This window comes from Kogia breviceps, chromosome X (assembly GCF_026419965.1).
Source record: "Kogia breviceps isolate mKogBre1 chromosome X, mKogBre1 haplotype 1, whole genome shotgun sequence".
In the NCBI taxonomy this organism is placed as follows: Eukaryota; Metazoa; Chordata; class Mammalia; order Artiodactyla; family Physeteridae; genus Kogia; species Kogia breviceps.
This window is the reverse complement of record NC_081330.1, coordinates 57,571,082-57,590,877: the sequence shown is the minus strand read 5'-3', so window position 1 is coordinate 57,590,877 and position 19,796 is coordinate 57,571,082. Positions and strand designations below refer to the sequence as shown.

General features: G+C 38.4%; 1 protein-coding gene across 2 annotated transcripts in view; it reads left to right on the top strand.

The window, feature by feature from the left end:
* KLHL4 (kelch like family member 4) overlaps positions 1-19,796 on the top strand; it is a 142,255-nt gene that overhangs the window by 83,335 nt on the left and 39,124 nt on the right. For both annotated transcript variants that reach the window (XM_067023392.1, XM_059049980.2), the window contains exons 6-7: positions 819-1,005; positions 18,090-18,314. In XM_067023392.1, coding sequence (XP_066879493.1) covers positions 819-1,005; positions 18,090-18,314 — 412 coding nt within the window. The remainder of the gene's footprint in view (positions 1-818; positions 1,006-18,089; positions 18,315-19,796) is intronic.

Sequence of the window (19,796 nt, the reverse complement as noted above, 5' to 3'; positions counted from 1 at the left end):
ATTGATGATGAATTACCTAGTTACTAATACATGTACTTTACTCGTGTACACATATACGTGTACAGATAAAAAGCACTTGCTTTGTGCTTTGATTTGATGATAAAGATGCAGCCCCCATGGTGATATTATTTTTTTAATATATTTATTTTTATTTATTGTTATTTATTTATTTAGGGCTGCATTGGGTCTTCGTTGCTATGCATGGGCTTTCTCTAGTTGAGGCGAATGGGGGCTATTCTTCACTGTGGTGCACGGGTTTCTCATTGCAGTGGCTTCCCTTTGTTGAGGAGCACAGGCTCAGTAGTTGTGGCAAACAAGCTTAGTTGCTCCTCAGCCTGTGGGATCTTTCTGGACCAGGACTCAAACCCGTGTACCCTGCATTGGCAGACAGATTCTTAACCACTGCACCACCAGTGAAGTCCTGATATTATTTTAATTGCGCATGTTTGTGCCATCTCCCCTAAATCAACCAAAAAGGTGGCTGCTTCTCTAGCGGGGCAGGAGATGCTTGCTCTGTGCAGACACAGCCATTCACTTTGCTTTCAGTAACACATTTTATGAGTGCTTTTTCACTTTCACTCCTGGAGATTACATGTACATACTCAAAAGAGGAAAAGTATGTCAAACAAATTTTTGCATTAATAAATTAGCTACTATCATGAGGCTTTTCATTATAAATATGTTACTAAGTAAATTAAAATATTAAATAATAACACATACATTAGAATTAGCTTGAGTTTTCTCCAAAGTTATATAAATAAAAATGCTATTTCTAATGTTTGCTCTTTACTTCATATACATGCATCATTATTTTTCAGTTACTGGCAGATCTTGAAAACAGTTCCATGTTTACTGGTGATCTTGAGTGTCAGAAGCTCCTGATGGAAGCTATGAAGTATCATCTCTTACCTGAGAGAAGACCCATGATGCAAAGCCCTCGGACAAAGCCTAGAAAATCAACTGTGGGAGCACTTTATGCTGTGGGAGGCATGGATGCTATGAAAGGTAACAGGAACAAATTAATTACTTTAGAAAGTATCATTCAAAAAAGGTGTATTCTCAACACCTTCCAAACTATGAGGAAGGTATTAAAGCTATATATAAATGTGTGCATCTAAAGCTATTTCTTATAAATAAGGTAATATAAATTTTGTGACCTCCTTTTTTATTCTTACCTTATGGGATATAGCCCTTTCATTAGTGTTTCCTCAACTCTTAATAGGTACTTTTCCCTTATGATAGCAATATTTATTTATTTATTGCTCTCAGGATACATTTAATTTCTTTTTATTGAAGTATAGACTTACAATATTATATTCGTTTCAGGTGAACTACATAGTGATTCAGTATTTTTGCAGATGATACTCCATTATAGGTTATTACAAGTAAATGGCTATAATTTCCTGTACTATACAGTATATCCTCACTGCTTATCTATTTTATACATAGTAGTTTGAATCCCATACACTTAATTTGTCCCTCCCTCCTTCTCTCTCACCTTTGGTAACCACTAGTTTGTTTTCTATATTTGTGTGTCTGTTTCTGTTTTGGATATTCATTCATTTGTATTATTTTAGATTTCACGTATAAGTGATATACTGTATTTGTCACTCTGACATTTCACTAAGCATAATATTGTCTAGGTCCTTCAATGTTACTACAAATGTCAGAATTTCCCTCTTTTTGTGGCTGAATCCTATTCCACTGTATATATACCACATCTTTTTTATCCATTTATCTGTTGATGACAGGTTGCTTCTATGTCTTGGCTATTGTATATTATTCTGCTGTGAACATTGGAGTGCATATATCTTTTTGAATTAGTGTTTTCATTTTTTCTGGATATATGTCCAGGAGTGTAATTTCTGGATCATATGGTAGTTCTATTTTTAGTTTTTTGAGGAAACTTCATACTGTTTTCTGTAGTGGTTATACCACTTTACATTCCCAGCAACAGTGTATAAGGATTCCCTTTTATCCACATCCTCTCCAACATTTGTTATCTGGAGACTTTTTGATGATAGTCATCTGGCATGTGTGAGGTGATATCTCATTGCAGTTTTGATTTCCTTTCTCTAATAATTAGCAATGCTAAGCATCTTTTCATGTGCCAGTTAGCCATCTGTATGTCTTCTTTGGATAAATGCCTATTCTGCCATTTTTAATGGTTTTTTTTTTGATATTGAGTTGTATGAGCTATTTATATATTTTAGATATTAACCTCTTGTAGGCCACATCATTTGCAAATATTTTCTCCCATTCCATAGTTTGCCTTTTCATTTTCTTGGTGGTTTCCTTTGCTGTGCAAAAACTTTTAAGTTTAATTAGGACCTACTTGTTTATTTTTGCTTTTATTTATTTTGCTTTAGGAGACAGAACCAAAAAAATATTGCTATGATTTATGTCACATAGTGTTCTGCCTGTGTTTTTTTCCAGGAGTTTTATGGTTTCAGGTTTTACTGTTAGGTATTTAAACCATTTTGATTTTATTTTTGTATATGGTGTGAGGGATTATTCTAATCTCATTGTCCAGTTTTCCCAGAACCACTTGTTGAAGAGTGTCTTTTCTCCATTGTATATTCTTGCCTCCTTTGTCATAGATTAATTGACCATAGGTGTGTGGGCTTATTTCTGGGCTTTCTATTCTGTACCATTGATCTATCTGTCTGTTTTGGTGCCAGTACAATGCTGTTTTGATGACTTTAGCTTTGTATTATAGTCTGAAGTCTGAGAGGGTGATACCTTCAGCTTTGTTCTTTTTTCTCAAGGTTGCATTGGCAACCTTTTGGTTCTTATGGGAACAATTTTTAAATTTGAATATTTGCTTTGCAACATAAGATATTTTCAGGGAAAACTTAAAGATTTATTTTAAATGGAAGGGATGGGGTCCTCCAAATTTGTTTTTTGACAGAAATAGGAGAGTGGTCTCTAACTTCTTGCTGTCAATTTCCAGATAGATGCTCAAAGACCAGTTACAAATAAACTTGAAGTGTTGATAATAAGATCAGCAATTCTATCCTGGAATAAAATGATGATTTTACAAAATAATTTCAACAAATAGGAATAGGCAAAAATTTCTGAAGCCATCATGTCTACCTTGAGTATTTCTTAGAACTTTTTTATCTATTGTTCTCTCTTTTTAAACTTGATTTCTCAGTCTGCAGACCCATGTTGCCAAAACAATGAGGCAAGGACTTTGTAATTAAGAATTGGCTGTGTGGGAAATAAGATCAACCACTTAAAATTTGCCAAGTCATACATAGAAATGTTTTGACACCTTGTAGAAAATGTTGCAAAAGTCAAAGTTCTGTGCTTCTGGAAACCGATTCTTTCTTTTGGTATGTGTAACTGGAAATTCGAAGACCATTTAGGACACATGTCAATTAATAATAAACCTATAAAACAAAAGCTTGCAAATGCAGTTATTTCCAAAGTAGTAGAGAAACTTCACAGAACTAGTGTTCTTCAGAAAATAATAAATACAATGAAATCTTATAATTAATTTCAAGTCTAGTAATGATATTTTATTGTATTTTGTTGAATAGAATGAACATTAACAGAATTTAAAAGATGTCTTATTTGATATTTATATCAAAAGGGTACTAAGTACAAAATGCAAGCACAGTTATTCTTAGTTTCTGATTAAAAAAAAATAAAAGCCTAACCTGCAGAGTGAGAAATGGAAAACTTCATGTTTATTTGTTTGGTTTTTCTGTTTGTTACTATTTTTGTTATTTTTTCAGGTTCCTGTTTTTTAACTTAATATTACACAAATGAATATGTTACACAAGATGGTAATAAGTATCTACAACTCCTTATTAGCTTACAGAAATGAGTGAAATGTGAGCCTATGATCCCTTGACTCTACTACCACAGTTTGATATGGAAGGAAGTAAAACCATCGTTTTGAGACTCTTGGAATACCTAGTGTATGGAAATATAAACATCTCTATGGGAAGTTGCAGAGAACTACAATAATAGTAAAATTATTATTTTTGAGTACCTGATCCGTTATTGGCATTTTGCAAACATCATTTCTAATCCTCACAATAATGTTACAAGATAGATTTCATTACCCTAATTTTGTTTTGTTTTTTTTTTTCAGAAGTATAGAGAAGTTTATTCTTTTTTTTTTTTAACATCTTTATTTGAGTATAACTGTTTTACAATAGTGTGTTAGTTTCTCCTTTACAACAAAGTGAATCAGTTATACATATACATATGTTCCCATAACTCTTCCCTCTATTGTCACCCTCCCTCCAACCCTCCCTATCCCACCCCTCTAGGTGGTCACAAAGCACAGAGGTGAACTCCCTGTGCTATGCTGTAGTTTCCCACTAGCTATCTAATTTACATTTGGTAGTGTGTATATGTCCCTGCCACTCTCTCACATCGTCACAGCTTACCCTTCCCCCTCCCCATATCCTCAAGTCCATGCTCTAGTAGGTCTGTGATTTATTCCCATCCTACCACTAATCTCTTCATGACATTTTTTTTTTTTTTTTTTTTTTAGATTCCATATATATGTGTTAGCATACGGTATTTGTTTTTGTCCTTCTGACTTACTTCACTCTGTATGACAGATTCCAGGTCTATCCACCTCATTACAAATAACTCAGTTTCATTTCTTTTTATGGCTGAGTAATATTCCATTGTATATATGTGCCACATCTTCCTTATCCATTCATCTGTTGATGGACACTTAGGTTGCTTCCATGTCCTGGCTATCGTAAATAGAGCTGCAATAAACATTTTGGTACATGACTCTTTTTGAATTATGGATTTCTCAGGGTATATGCCCAGTAGTGGGATTGCTGGGTCATATGGTAGTTCTATTTGTAGTTTTTTAAGGAACCTCCATACTGTTCTCCATAGTGGCTGTATCATTTTACATTCCCACCAGCAGTGCAAGAGTGTTCCCTTTTCTCCACACCCTCTCCAGCATTTATTGTTTCTAGAGTTGTTGATGATGGCCAATCTGGCCGGTGTGAGATGATATCTCATTGTAGTTTTGATTTGCATTTCTCTAATGATTAATGATGCTGAGCATTCTTTCATGTGTTTGTTGGCTATCTGTATATCTTCTTTGGAGAAATGTCTATTTAGTTCTTCTGCCCATTTTTGGATTGGGCTGTTTGTTTTTTTGTTATTGAGCTGCATGAGTTGCTTATAAATTTTGGATATTAATCCTTTGTCAGTTGCTTCATTTGCAAATATTTTCTCCCATTCTGAGGGTTGTCTTTTGGTCTTGTTTATGGTATCCTTTGCTGTGCAAAAGCTTTTAAGTTTCATTAGATCCCATTTGTTTATTTTTGTTTTTATTTCCATTTCTCTAGGAGATGGGTCAAAAAGGATCTTGCTGTGATTGATGTCATAGAGTGTTCTGCCTATGTTTTCCTCTAAGAGTTTGATAGTGTCTGGCCTTACAGTTAGGTCTTTAAACCATTTTGAGTTTATTTTTGTGTATGGTGTTAGGGAGTGTTCTAATTTCATACTTCTACAGGTAGCTGTCTAGTTTTCCCAGCACCACTTATTGAAGAGGCTGTCTTTTCTCCAATGTATATTCTTTCCTCCTTTATCAAAGATAAGGTGACCATATGTGTGTGAGTTTATCTCTGGGCTTTCTATCCTGTTCCATTGATGTATATTTCTGTTTTTGTGCCAGTACCATACTGTCTTGATTACTGTGGCCTTGTAGTATAGTCTGAAGTCAGGGAGCCTGATTCCTCCAGCTCCATTTTTCGTTCTCAAGATTGCTTTGGCTATTCGAGGTCTTTCGTGTTTCCATACAAATTGTGAAATTCTTTTTTTTAGTTCTGTAAAAAATGCCAGTGGCAATTTGATAGGGATTGCATTGAATCTGTATATTGCTTTGGGTAATACAGTCATTTTCACTATGTTGATTCTTCCAATCCATGAACATGGTATATTTCTCCACCTATTTGTATCATCTTTAATTTCTTTCATCAGTGTCTTATAGTTTTCTGCATACAAGACTTTTGTCTCCTTAGGTAGGTTTATTCCTAGATATTTTATTCTTTTTGTTGCAATCGTAAATGGGAGTGTTTTCTTAATTTCATTCTCAGATTTTTCATCATTAGTGTATAAGAATGCCAGAGATTTCTGTGCATTAACTTTGTATCCTGCTACTTTACCAAATTCATTGATTAGTTCTAGTATTTTTCTGGTAGCATCCTTAGTATTCTCTATGTATAGTATCATGTCATCTGCAAACAGTGACAGCTTTACTTCTTCTTTTCCTATTTAGATTCCTTTTATTTCTTTATTTTCTCTAATTGCTGTGGCTAGAACTTCCAAAACTAGGTTGAATAAGAGTGGTGAGAGTGGGCAACCTTGTCTTGTTCCTGATCTTAGTGGAAATGGTTTCAGTTTTTCACCATTGAGAATGATGCTGGCTGTGGGTTTGTCATATATGGCGCTTATTATGTTGAGGAAAGTTCCCTCTATGCCTACTTTCTGCAGGGTTTTTATCATAAATGGGTGTTGAATTTTGTCAAAAGCTTTCTCTGCATCTATTGAGATGATCATATGGTTTTTCTCCTTCAGTTTGTTGATATGGTGTATCACGTTGATTGATTTGCGTATATTGAAGAATCCTTGCATTCCTGGAATAAACTCCACTTGATCATGGTGTATGATCCTTTTAATGTGCTGTTGGATTCTGTTTGCTAGTATTTTGTTGAGGATTTTTTGCATCTATGTACATCCGTGATATTGGCCTATAGTTTTCTTTCTTTGTGACGTCTTTGTCTGGTTTTGGTATCAGGGTGATGGTGGCCTCATAGAATGAGTTTGGGAGTGTTCCTACCTCTGCTATCTTTTGGAAGAGTTTCAGAAGGATAGGTGTTAGCTCTTCTCTAAATGTTTGATAGAATTCGCCTGTGAAGCCATCTGGTCCTGGGCTTTTGTTTGTTGGAAGATTCTTAATCACAGTTTCAATTTCAGTGCTTGTGATTGGTCTGTTCATGTTTTCTATTTCTTCCTGGTTCAGTCTTGGCAGGTTGTGCATTTCTAAGAATTTGTCCATTTCTTCCAGGTTGTCCATTTTATTGGCATACAGTTGCTTGTAGTAATCTCTAATAATCTTTTGTATTTCTGCAGAGTCACTTGTTACATCTCCTTTTTCATTTCTAATTCTATTGATTTGAGTCTTCTCCCTTTTTTTCTTGATGAGTCTGGCTAATGGTTTATCAATTTTATTTATCTTCTCAAAGAACCAGCTTTTACTTTTATTGATCTTTGCTATTGTTTCCTTCATTTCTTTTTCATTAATTTCTGATCTGATCTTTAAGATTTCTTTCCTTCTGCTAAATTTGGGGTTTTTTTGTTCTTCCTTCTCTAATTGCTTTAGGTGCAAAGTTAAGTAGCTTATTCGAGATGCTTCCTGTTTCATAAGGTATGATTGTATTGCTATAAACTTCCCTCTTAGAACTGCTTTTGCTGTACCCCATAGGTTTTCGGTCATCGTGTCTCCATTGTCATTTGTTTCTAAGTACTTTTTGATTTCCTCTTTGATTTCTTCAGTGATCACTTCGTTATTAAGTAGTGTATTGTTTAGCCTCCATGTGCTTGTATTTTTTACAGATCTTTTCCTGTAATTGATATCTAGTCTCATAGCGTTGTGGTCAGAAAAGATACTTGATACGATTTCAATTTTCTTAAATTTGCCAAGGCTAGATTTGTGACCCAAGATATGATCTATCCTGGAGAATGTTCCATGGGCACTTGAGAAAAATGTGTATTCTGTTGTTTTTGGATGGAATGTCCTATAAATATCAAGTAAATCCATGTTGTATAATGTATCATTTAAAGCTTGTGTTTCTTTATTTATTTTCATTTTGGATGATCTGTCTATTGGTGACAGGGGGGTGTTAAAGTCCCCTACTATGATTGTGTTACTGTCGATTTCCCCTTTTATGGCTGTTAGTATTTGCCTTATGTATTGAGGTGCGCCTATGTTGGGTGCATAAATATTTACAATTGTTATATCTTCTTCGTGGATCGATCCCTTGATCATTATATAGTGTCCTTCTTTGTCTCTTGTAATAGTTTTTATTTTAAAGTCTATTTTGTCTGATATGGGAATTGCTACTCCAGCTTTCTTCTGATTTCCATTTGCATGGAATATCTTTTTCCATCCCCTCACTTTCAGCCTGCAAGTGTCCCTAGGTCTGAAGTGGGTCTCTTGTAGACAGCATATATATGGGTCCTGTTTTTGTATCCATTCAGCCAGTCTGTGTCTTTTGGTGGGAGCATTTAATCCATTTACATTTAAGGTAATTATTGATATGTGCGTTCCTATTACCCTTTACTTAATTGTTTCAGGTTGTTCTTGTAGGTCTTTTCCTTCTCTTATGTTTCTTGCTTAGAGAAGTTCCTTTAGCATTTGTTGTAAAGCTGGTTTGGTGGTGCTGAACTCTCTCAGCTTTTGCTTGTCTGTAAAGGTTTTAATTTCTCCATCAAATCTGAATGAGATCCTTGCTGGGTAGAGTAGTCTTGGTTGTAGGTTTTTTTCCTTCATCACTTTAAATATGTCCTGCCACTCCCTTCTGGCTTGTAGAGTTTCTGCTGAAAGATCAGATGTTAGCCTTATGGGGATTCCCTTGTGTGTTATTTGTTGTTTTTCCCTTGCTGCTTTTAATATGTTTTCTTTGTATTTAATTTTTTTTTTTTTTTTTTTTTTTTTTTTTTTTTTTTTTTTTTTTTTTTTTTTTTTTTTTTTTTTTTTTTTTTTTTTTTTTTGGTGGTACGCGGGCCTCTCACTGTTGTGGCCTCTCCCGTTGCGGAGCACAGGCTCCGGACGCGCAGGCTCAGCGGCCATGGCTCACGGGCCCAGCCGCTCCGCGGCATGTGGGATCTTCCCGGACCAGGGCACGAACCCGTGTCCCCTGCATCGGCAGGCGGATTCTCAACCACTGCGCCACCAGGGAAGCCCTTTGTATTTAATTTTTGACAGTTTGATTATTATGTGTCTCGGCATGTTTATCCTTGGGTTTATCCTGTATGGGACTCTCTCTGCTTCCTGGACTTGGTTGACTATTTCCTTTCCTATATTAGGGAAGTTTTCAACTATAATCTCTTCAAATATTTTCTCAGTCCCTTTCTTTTTCTCTTCTTCTTCTGGGACCCCTATGATTCGAATGTTGGTGCGTTTAATGTTGTCCCAGAGATCTCTGAGACTGTCCTCAGTTCTTTTCATTCTTTTTTCTTTCTTCTGCTCTGCAGTAGTTATTTCCACTATTTTATCTTCCAGGTCACTTATCCGTCCTTCTGCCTCAGTTATTCTGCTACTGATCCCGTCTAGAGTATTTTTCATTTCATTTATTGTGTTGCTCATCGTTACTTGCTTCCTCTTTATTTCTTCTAGGTCCTTGTTAACTGATTCTTGCAATTTGTCTATTCTATTTCCAAGATTTTGCATCATCTTCACCATCATTATTCTAAATTCTCTTTCAGGTAGATTGGCTATTACCTCTTCATCTGTTAGGTCTGGTGTGTTTTTATCTTGTTCCTTCATCTGCTCTGTGTTTTGCTGTCTTCTCATTTTGCTTATCTTACTGTGTTTGGGGTCTCCCTTTTGCAGGCTGCAGGTTCGAATTTCTATCTATTTTTGGTGGCTGTCCCCAGTGGCTGAGGTTGGTTCAGTGGGTTGAGCAGGTTTCCTGGTTGGGGGGACCAGTTCCCCTGTTCTGGTGGATGAGGCTGGATCCCGTCTCCCTGGTGGGTAGGTCCACGTCTGGGGGTGTGTATGGGGATGTCGGTAGCCTTACTGTGATTCTAGGCAACCTCTCTGCTAATGGATGGGGCTGTAGACCTGTCTCGCTCTTTGTTGGGGATAGGGTGTCCAGCACTGTTCGTTGCTGGTCCTTGAGTGAATCTGGGTCTTGGTGTTGAGATGGAGATCTCTGGGAGATTTTCGCCGTTTGATATTACATGGAGCTGAGAGGTCCCTTGTGGCCCAGTGTCCTGAGGTTAGTTCTCCCACCTCAGAGACACAGCCTTGACACCTGGCTGGAGTGCCAAGAGCCTTTAATCCACACGGCTCAAAACAAAAGGGCGAAAAAAGTAGAAAGTCAAGAAAGGAAGGAAGAAAGGAGGAAGGGAGGGAAGGAAGGAAGAAAAGAAGGGAGGGAGGAAGAAAGGAAAGGCAGAAGGAAGGAGGGAATAAAGAAAGGAAGCGAGGGAGGAAGAAAGGGAGGAAGGAAGGAGGGAATAAAAGGAAGGGAGGGAGGAAGAAAGGAAAGGAGGAAGGAAGGAGGGAATAAAGAAAGGAAGGGAGGGAGGAAGAAAGGAAGGGAGGAAGGAAGGAGAGAATAAAGAAAGGAAGGGAGGGAGGAAGAAAGGAAGAGAGGGAGAAAGAAAGGAAGGGAGGGAGGAAGAAAGGAAGGGAGGAAGGAAGAAGGGAATAAAGAAAGGAAGGGAGGGAGGAAGAAAGGAAGAGAGGGAGGAAGAAAGGAAGGGAGGGAATAAAGAAAGGAAGGGAGGGAGGAAGAAAGGAAGAGAGGGAGGAAGAAAGGAAGGGAGGAAGGAAGGAGGGAATAAAGAAAGGAAGGGAGGGAGGAAGAAAGGAAGGGACGAAGGAAGGAGGGAATAAAGAAAGGAAGGGAGGGAGGAAGAAAGGAAGAGAGGGAGGAAGAAAGGAAGGGAGGGAGGAAGAAAGGAAGGGAGGAAGGAAGGAGGGAATAAAGGAAGGAAGGGAGAGACGAAGAAAGGAAGGGAGGAGGGAAGGAGGGAATAAAGGAAGGAAGGGAGGGAGGAAGAAAGGAAGGGCGGAAGGAAGGAGGGAATAAAGAAAGGAAGCGAGGGAGGAAGAAAGGGAGGAAGGAAGGAGGGAATAAAAGGAAGGGAGGGAGGAAGAAAGGAAAGGAGGAAGGAAGGAGGGAATAAAGAAAGGAAGGGAGGGAGGAAGAAAGGAAGGGAGGAAGGAAGGAGGGAATAAAGAAAGGAAGGGAGGGAGGAAGAAAGGAAGAGAGGGAGGAAGAAAGGAAGGGAGGGAGGAAGAAAGGAAGGGAGGAAGGAAGGAGGGAATAAAGAAAGGAAGGGAGGGAGGAAGAAAGGAAGAGAGGGAGGAAGAAAGGAAGGGAGGGAATAAAGAAAGGAAGGGAGGGAGGAAGAAAGGAAGAGAGGGAGGAAGAAAGGAAGGGAGGAAGGAAGGAGGGAATAAAGAAAGGAAGGGAGGGAGGAAGGAGGGAATAAAGGAAAGAAGGGAGGAAGGAAGGAAGGAAGGGAGGAAGGAAGGAAGGAGGGAAATAGGAAAAGGAGGGAAGAAAGGAAGAAAGAAAGGGGAGAAGACAAAATAAAGTAGGGTAAAATACAGTTATTAAAATAACAAAATAATTATTAAGAAGAAAAATTTCTATTAAAGAAAAAAAAAAAAAAAAAAGGTCGGTCTAACCCCAGGACAAATGGTGAAAACAAAGCTACACAGACAAAATCTCACACAGCAGCACCCACATACACACTCACAAAAAGAAAAAAGGCGAAAATAATAGTATATCTTGCTCCCAAAGTCCACTTCCTCAACCTGGGATATTTCCCTGTCTATTCAGGTTTTCCACAGATGCAGGGCACTTCAAGCTGACTGTGGAGCTTTAACCCACTGTTTCTGAGGCTGCTGGGAGGGACCACCCCCTCTCTTTGTTCGCACAGCTCCTGGGGATCAGCCCTGGACCTGGCCCCGCCTCTGCGCGCAGGTCATCCGAGGGCGTCTGCCCTTCGCTCAGAGAGGGCGGGGTCAAAGGAGCAGCGTTAACGGAGCAGCTGATTCGTGGTCTCTGACTCACTCAGGCGGTGGGTGGGGGGGGCACGGATGTGGGGCGAGTCCGCGGCAGCAGAGGCCGGCGTGACGCTGCACCGGCCCGAGGCACGCCGCGTGTTTTCCCGGGGAAGCAGTCCCAGGATCCCGGGACCCCGGCGCTGGCGGGCTGCACAGGCTCCCGGGAGGGGCGGTGTGGAGAGTGACCTGCGCTCGCACACAGGCTTCTTGGTGGCGGCAGCAGCAACCGTAGCGCCCCACACCCGTCTCTGTTGTCCGCGCCGACAGCCGCAGCTCGCGCCCGTTTCTGGGGCTCCTTTATGTGGTGCCCTTAATTCCCTTTCCTCGCGCCCCAGGAAGCGAAGAGGCAAGAAAAAGTCTCTTGTCTCTTCGGCAGCTCCGCGCCCGTTTCTGGAGCTCCTTTAAGAGGCGCGCTTAAACCCCTCTCCTCGCGCAGCAGGAGGTAAAGAGGGAAGAAAAGATCTCTTGCCTCTTCGGCAGCTCCAGACTTCTCCCAAACTCCCTCCCGGCCAGCCGTGGTGCGCTAACCCCTTCAGGCTGTTTTCACTCTGCCAACTCCAGACCTTTCCCTGGGATCCGCCCAAGGCTCAGTTCCCAGCCCCGCCTGCCGCGGCAGCTGAGCAGACAAGCCTCTGGGGCTGGTGAGTGCTGATCGGTACCGATCCTCCGTGCGGGAATCTCTCCGCTTTGCCCTCCGCACCCTGTTGGCTGTGGTCTCCTCCGCGGCTCTGAAGCTTCCCCCTCCACCACCCGCAGTCTCCACCCGCGAAGGGGCTTCTAGTGTGTGGGAACCTTTCCTCCCTCTCGGCTCCCTCCCACTGGTGCAGGTCCCGTCCCTATTCTTTTGTCTCTGTTTATTCTTTTTTCTTTTGCCCTAACAAGGTACGTGGGGGGGTTTCTTGCCTGAGGTCTGAGGTCTGAGGTCTTCTGCCAGCGTTCGGTGGGTGTTCTATAGGAGAAGTTCCACGTGTAGATGTATTTCTGATGTATCTGTGAGGAGGAAGAGTGATCCCCGCGTCTTACTCTTCCGCCATCTTCTCGCTCCCCCCTTGCCTTATGTATTGAGGTGCGCCTATGTTGGGTGCATAAATATTTACAATTGTTATATCTTCTTCATGGATCGATCCCTTGATCATTATGTAGTGTCCTTCTTTGCCTCTTGTAATAGTTTTTATTTTAAAGTCTATTTTGTCTGATATGAGAATTGCTACTCCAGCTTTCTTCTGATTTCCATTTGCATGGAATATCTTTTTCCATCCCCTCACTTTCAGCCTGTAAGTGTCCCTAGGTCTGAAGTGGGTCTCTTGTAGACAGCATATATATGGGTCCTGTTTTTGTATCCATTCAGCCAGTCTGTGTCTTTTGGTGGGAGCATTTAATCCATTTACACTTAAGGTAATTATTGATATGTGCATTCCTTTTACCATTTAATTAAGTGTTTGGGGTTGTTCTTGTAGGTCTTTTCCTTCTCTTATGTTTCTTGCTTAGAGAAGTTCCTTTAGCATTTGTTGTAAAGCTGGTTTGGTGGTGCTGAACTCTCTCAGCTTTTGCTTGTCTGTAAAGGTTTTAATTTCTCCATCAAATCTGAATGAGATCCTTGCTGGGTAGAGTAATCTTGGTTGTAGGTTTTTTTCCTTCATCACTTTAAATATGTCCTGCCACTCCCTTCTGGCTTGTAGAGTTTCTGCTGAAAGATCAGATGTTAGCCTTATGGGGATTCCCTTGTGTGTTATTTGTTGTTTTTCCCTTGCTGCTTTTAATATGTTTTCTTTGTATTTAATTTTTGACAGTTTGATTATTATGTATCTCGGCATGTTTATCCTTGGGTTTATCCTGTATGGGACTCTCTCTGCTTCCTGGACTTGGTTGACTATTTCCTTTCCTATATTAGGGAAGTTTTCAACTATAATCTCTTCAAATATTTTCTCAGTCCCTTTCTTTTTCTCTTCTTCTTCTGGGACCCCTATGATTCAAATGTTGGTGCGTTTAATGTTGTCCCAGAGATCTCTGAGACTTTTTTCTTTCTTCTGCTCTGCAGTAGTTATTTCCACTATTTTATCTTCCAGGTCACTTATCCGTCCTTCTGCCTCAGTTATTTTGCTACTGATCCCGTCTAGAGTATTTTTCATTTCATTTATTGTGTTGCTCATCGTTACTTGCTTCCTCTTTATTTCTTCTAGGTCCTTGTTAACGGTTTCTTGCAATTTGTCTATTCTATTTCCAAGATTTTGCATCATCTTCACCATCATTATTCTAAATTCTCTTTCAGGTAGATTGGCTATTACCTCTTCATCTGTTAGGTCTGGTGTGTTTTTATCTTGTTCCTTCATCTGCTCTGTGTTTTGCTGTCTTCTCATTTTGCTTATCTTACTGTGTTTGGGGTCTCCCTTTTGCAGGCTGCACGTTCGTAGTTCTATCTATTTTTGTTGGCTGTCCCCAGTGGCTGAGGTTGGTTCAGTGGGTTGAGCAGGTTTCCTGGTTGGGGGGACCAGTTCCCCTGTTCTGGTGGATGAGGCTGGATCCCGTCTCCCTGGTGGGCAGGTCCACGTCTGGGGGCATGTATGGGGATGTCGGTAGCCTTACTGTGATTCTAGGCAGCCTCTCTGCTAATAAATGGGGCTGTAGGCCTGTGTCGCTCTTTGTTGGGTATAGGGTGCCCAGCACTGTTCGTTGCTGGTCCTTGAGTGAATCTGGGTCTTGGTGTTGAGATGGAGATCTCTGGGAGATATTCGCCATTTGATATTACGTGGAGCTGATAGGTCTCTTGTGGACCAGTGTCCTGAGGTTAGTTCTCCCACCTCAGAGACACAGCCTTGACACCTGGCTGGAGTGCCAGGAGCCTTTTGGGAGGTCTGAGGTCTTCTGCCAGCGTTCGGTGGGTGTTCTATAGGAGAAGTTCCACGTGTAGATGTATTTCTGATGTATCTGTGAGGAGGAAGAGTGATCCCTGCGTCTTACTCTTCCGCCATCTTCTCGCTCCCCCCAAGAAGTTTATTCTTTAACATGTATTTCACTTGTAATATATGAGTTTAAGAATGGGCATTTTTCCAAATGATGATAATTTGCCTCCAGTTTATCTCACTTCCCAGCGTCGCGAGTGTCAGGGACCACTTGAAGGGTGTGGATGAAGAGGCTGCTCAGCTCAGTACAGGTCTTTCCCCTCTGCAAAGGGAAATAACCGGACAGGGAAAAACAGAGGGGGGACTAGTATTTTCAAATCTTCCAGTGATAAAGCAGCCAAATTTTACCTCTAAGTCTTGGGAGACCAAGGTAACGAAACGGAGAGCGAACAAGCACAGCTGCGCTTTAGGAAGCTCCCTTCAGAGCTCTATTCCCCTAATTTTGCAGATGAGGAAACTAAGGTCCTTAAGGTTAGATAGCCAACCCAAGGGCAAACATCTAGAACTAAGGGAAAGGGAATTATTACTCAAATTTTGTGTTTCTTTTTGCTATACTGCCACTATTTTAGCTGAAAGAACAACAACAAGAGCAACAACAATATCAAAACTGACCCCTCTCTTTGAGGGTTTTAGAGTCTATTTAAAAATCAGGGTGAGCAGTTAGGAGCAAAACAAGAAAGAAAAAATAAGTAAAGCAAAAACATTAAAGTGGTAGCATTTATCTATATAAATCAGTATTACATTTAAAAACATATCAATTTACATTCTTAAAAATATTTCTATATGCATGCCTTTTCTTACAGTGTGTTGTTTCATTTATCTTTTTTTAAGATACTTTTTGAACTTTCATCTTTTGATGTTTAGGAAATACAGTACTTCCTCAGTCTTTAATTACCTTTCTGACTCATACAATTAACTTGGAATTAGTTGCTAAATATAGATATCAGACAAGTGGCTGGAGTTAACTATAACTCCTACCATGTATATTAAAAGAGTCATCAAAAAGTTGTAAGTATGATCACAGAGTCAAAAATTTAAAATGATCAAATGGTAAACTGTGGGCTTTTGTGAATACAAGGTATTCAGTAACCTTTCATTTATTAAAAACAATGGATTCTGAGAGACAATATGGCAGGGAACAAATTAAATGCTAATATAGTGATTTTTTATTTCATTTTAAAAATAGATGGAGGAAATCACTACATCAGATATATTCACAACTGCAGGAACTATCATGTTCCAAACAATACTACAAAGTTTGGCTAGTTTTGTTCCCTCTTGAATGGATCATAAGTGAGGGTTGAATAGGAGCTTTGAAATGAAATAAGGAACAATATTTGCAAAGTTTAAATGCAGAAGGCCGATATGCACAGAAAAATTATGAAGTGAGTCCTAAAGAGAGAGATTCGTAAAAAAAAATCTAAGTTTTCCCATCAAATATAGAGCTGCCATAATAAGCTAGCTAGAGGATTTACATTTTGATTAGTTGGAGCAATTGTGGAAGTAGGCAAATGGGCTAAAGAAATTTTCAGAATTCAAGATACAGAACTACAAGTCATATATGTTCATAGATGCAAATAGTAGATATAGGGTAAATTTATCTTTTATATTTTATCTAATGTCTGGAAAAAATTAACTTGGCATGAAGCAGACTTCATCATTTCAATGTAAATCTTCAACATACAGCTGATTTATGTAGCCTTCTACAATTTCCTAATTACTTCACCATTAATAACTCCATAATCTTAATAATTAGTGCACCCTAGCCTTCATTTCCTAATTTAAATTGGCTTTTTGGTAAATTCCACTAATTAAAAGAGTTCGAAATGAAAAGTTAAAATAGGAAAGTGTGGATAGGAAGACAGATGTGGGAAGATGGGAATGAAGAAGTGGAAAGATATGAAAACAGACAAAGAAAATTGACTGCTTGACAGAGTGAAAGTAGATGTGAGTTTGTTTGTAGGTATTCCAGTTGTAACAGTATCATCCAGAGACATTTATTATATAAAAGCTAGGTGGTGTTATTTGACCTCTCAGCAATAAATATAGTCAATAGAGCAATTGCTATCTGTAAATCAGCATTCAGCCAAATCCACATTGTCAATGAAAGATGCAGGGATTAAAGAGAAAGAGTAAATGAGTGCCTGTATATTCACATGTTTTTATTGTGAAAATCCAAACTCTTGAGACAAAAATACTTATAGTGTGCTATTCACCAGAAAAGACCTAAAAAGATATAAACACTGTTTCTATTAGTCCAATATAAAAAGAAAAACTTTCAGAAGCAACCATAGACATAATATACACTCTGCCTAAATCCCTATACTGTAGCCTTATAATTCGCCAGTGAAAGGCTTCAGATATTAACTACGTTTTCATCTTAACTAATGGATTATATTTTCTCCACATATCTCCCAGTAGAACAACCGAAAAGTGTTTTTGCTTATCCCTATGGTTGGCATTGTGAAATTGGGTTGAAATTCCCTAAATCTGTCACAAGCTGTCTTAGGTGTGCTATGCATGTGAATTGTTTAATTCTTTCATTTCTTACTTTGGTTATTAGAAACTTTCCTGTTGTGCAGAATCAATTTTTATTAAAAAATAACAGCAGCTTTTGTTGATGACAGGTAATAAGCATTGCCTACAGGGGTAATAATTTACTATGAAGTAATGACAATTTACTATAGCAGTAGTGACAGTATACTATGGTAGTAAACTTGGTATTTCAGTAATTGAGTAGAAAATTGAACTTTTATTAACACATAAAGAAGGTAATACCTCAGAATTTCATTATTAATTATAATACATAAATAATATAAATATAAATAATTATATTATTAATTATAATCCTTTGTGTTACCATCATGGAACATTATGTGAATCAACACTGAAGTTCCATTTAAAAGGAATTTTCATTTATGTTCTTTTAGTCGTTTGTATTTTAAATCAACACCTACACACACCAAACTGAATAAAATAAAAGGGCATAAATTAATATATTGAATGGTCATAGGTAATTAAAACCATAATGGATATGTAAACAGTCAGTAATAGATACCAAAGTAATTTTTGGTTGTAAAATATGGTGTTTGACACCTGTGTTAGTACTACTGATAGCTTATTACAGCCAAAGAAGCCATTATAAGCATATAAACTATATATATATATTAAATAAACTATTTTATTCTGACTCCTCCATTTGGATTCAGAAGTGGCAAAATATCCTTACCTTGCCTCCCAGGTTAGAGAATCATCTGGGCTACTTATTTTAATTTGAGTTGCAATCACTGATTCTATGCTATAAATGATAGATACATAAATATAATATGAATGATGCCAATTAAAATTTTTATACAAGCAGTTTTTACCATTATTCAATATTTCTTTAACAGGTACCACTACAATTGAAAAATATGACCTCAGGACCAACAGCTGGCTACATATTGGCACCATGAGTGGCCGTAGGCTTCAGTTTGGAGTTGCTGTTATTGATAATAAGCTCTATGTCGTGGGAGGAAGAGATGGTTTAAAAACTTTGAATACTGTGGAATGTTTTAATCCAGTTGGCAAAATCTGGATGGTGATGCCTCCCATGTCAACACACAGGCATGGCTTAGGTAAGAGCTTAATGTTACATAGTTTCTAAAGAATGTACAGTTAGTAGAGCTTTTTAAAAATTAAATTAAGCTGTAATACACTAAGTAATATGTATAAAATAGACAACTAATGAGAACCTGCTGTATAGCACAGGGAGCTCCGCTGTAGAGTAGAAACTAACACAACGTTGTAAAACAACTATACCCCAATTAAAAATAAATAATAAAGGTCATCCATCTGAAAAAATAAAATAAAATTAAATTAAGCTGCACATCACTGAGATTTAGCCAAACGCTTAGTGAAAATGTTTCCAAAATGCTGAAAAGCTTAAGCAAATGATAAAAAACTGTGAAAGTTTTTTCTTGTTTCAGATGTCATACTTGTTATAATCCTATCTCCCTTCTACCGGTATTTTAAAGGGGTCCCACTTCAGGAAGGATAAAAACTTTTAGAAGGAATACATTGTTGAAGAGCACGAAACTACAACAGGGAGTTTTTTTTGTAAACTCAATTTAGAGAAAAGAACACTTGATAATGGAGAGACATTGTTTCTTTGTTTCATTGTTTCAAGGGACTAGCTTCTAGTGTCCCTTCACATAAGAGGCAAATCTATATATAGGCAAAAGCCTTAGGATACAGTTTGAAGGCAGAAATATTTAGAAAAAACACTTTGGTTGAGAGTAGCTCTAAATTATACTTAATCCAGAGGTTCCAAAAAAGTTTAAGAAGGAATGGAGACTTCTGGAACAGTGGGGAACTTTGATTCTCCTGTATTTGTCAAGGTATATCTTTCTTCATGCTAGACTCCATACGATTCAATAACATAGAGTTTCTTTAAAAAAGAAAAGCCAAATAATTGTATTGTTCTTTAAGAACTGACTTTTACACAGATAAAGCATGCCATATCCAGGACTGGTATTGTTTGCCCCAAAATATCTGATAAATTATCTATACCAAATGATAGACTATGTAATTATTCAGCTCAGTTCTGTCTGTGTGATTTCTAGAAAACATCTTACAGAGAAATCAGAGAAAATTGTTAAATTCTAATTGATATTACTAAAGAGATAGGAGAAGTGATGAGGGTATACCTCTGAGAGGTGGATTGAGATAGTGAAGAAGGTAAAGTGGGGAGGAACCAGCTACGTGAATTCCCAGAGGAGATGAGAAACAGAAAGGTGCTATTTATAGTATCTACTGGAACAAATTTCTATCTAAACCTCAAAAATCCCTGTCTACTTAGTTATCTCATGGGAATATTTTTTTTATCCCTATAATAAAAATCAGGGATTAGAAAGACCTGTCACAGTTGCCGTACAATTCTAAGATTTATCTAAGATTCAATATCATATCTCATCTATCGCTTACATTCGAAAAATAACATTGAAATTATGCCAGAAAAAAATCAGCTTCCCTTTTCTATTAATCCCGAGAAAAGGTGTGTCCCATTACTTCCTTTGACTTCAGCATTACAACCATGATACCTTAACTATGCCTGAAAA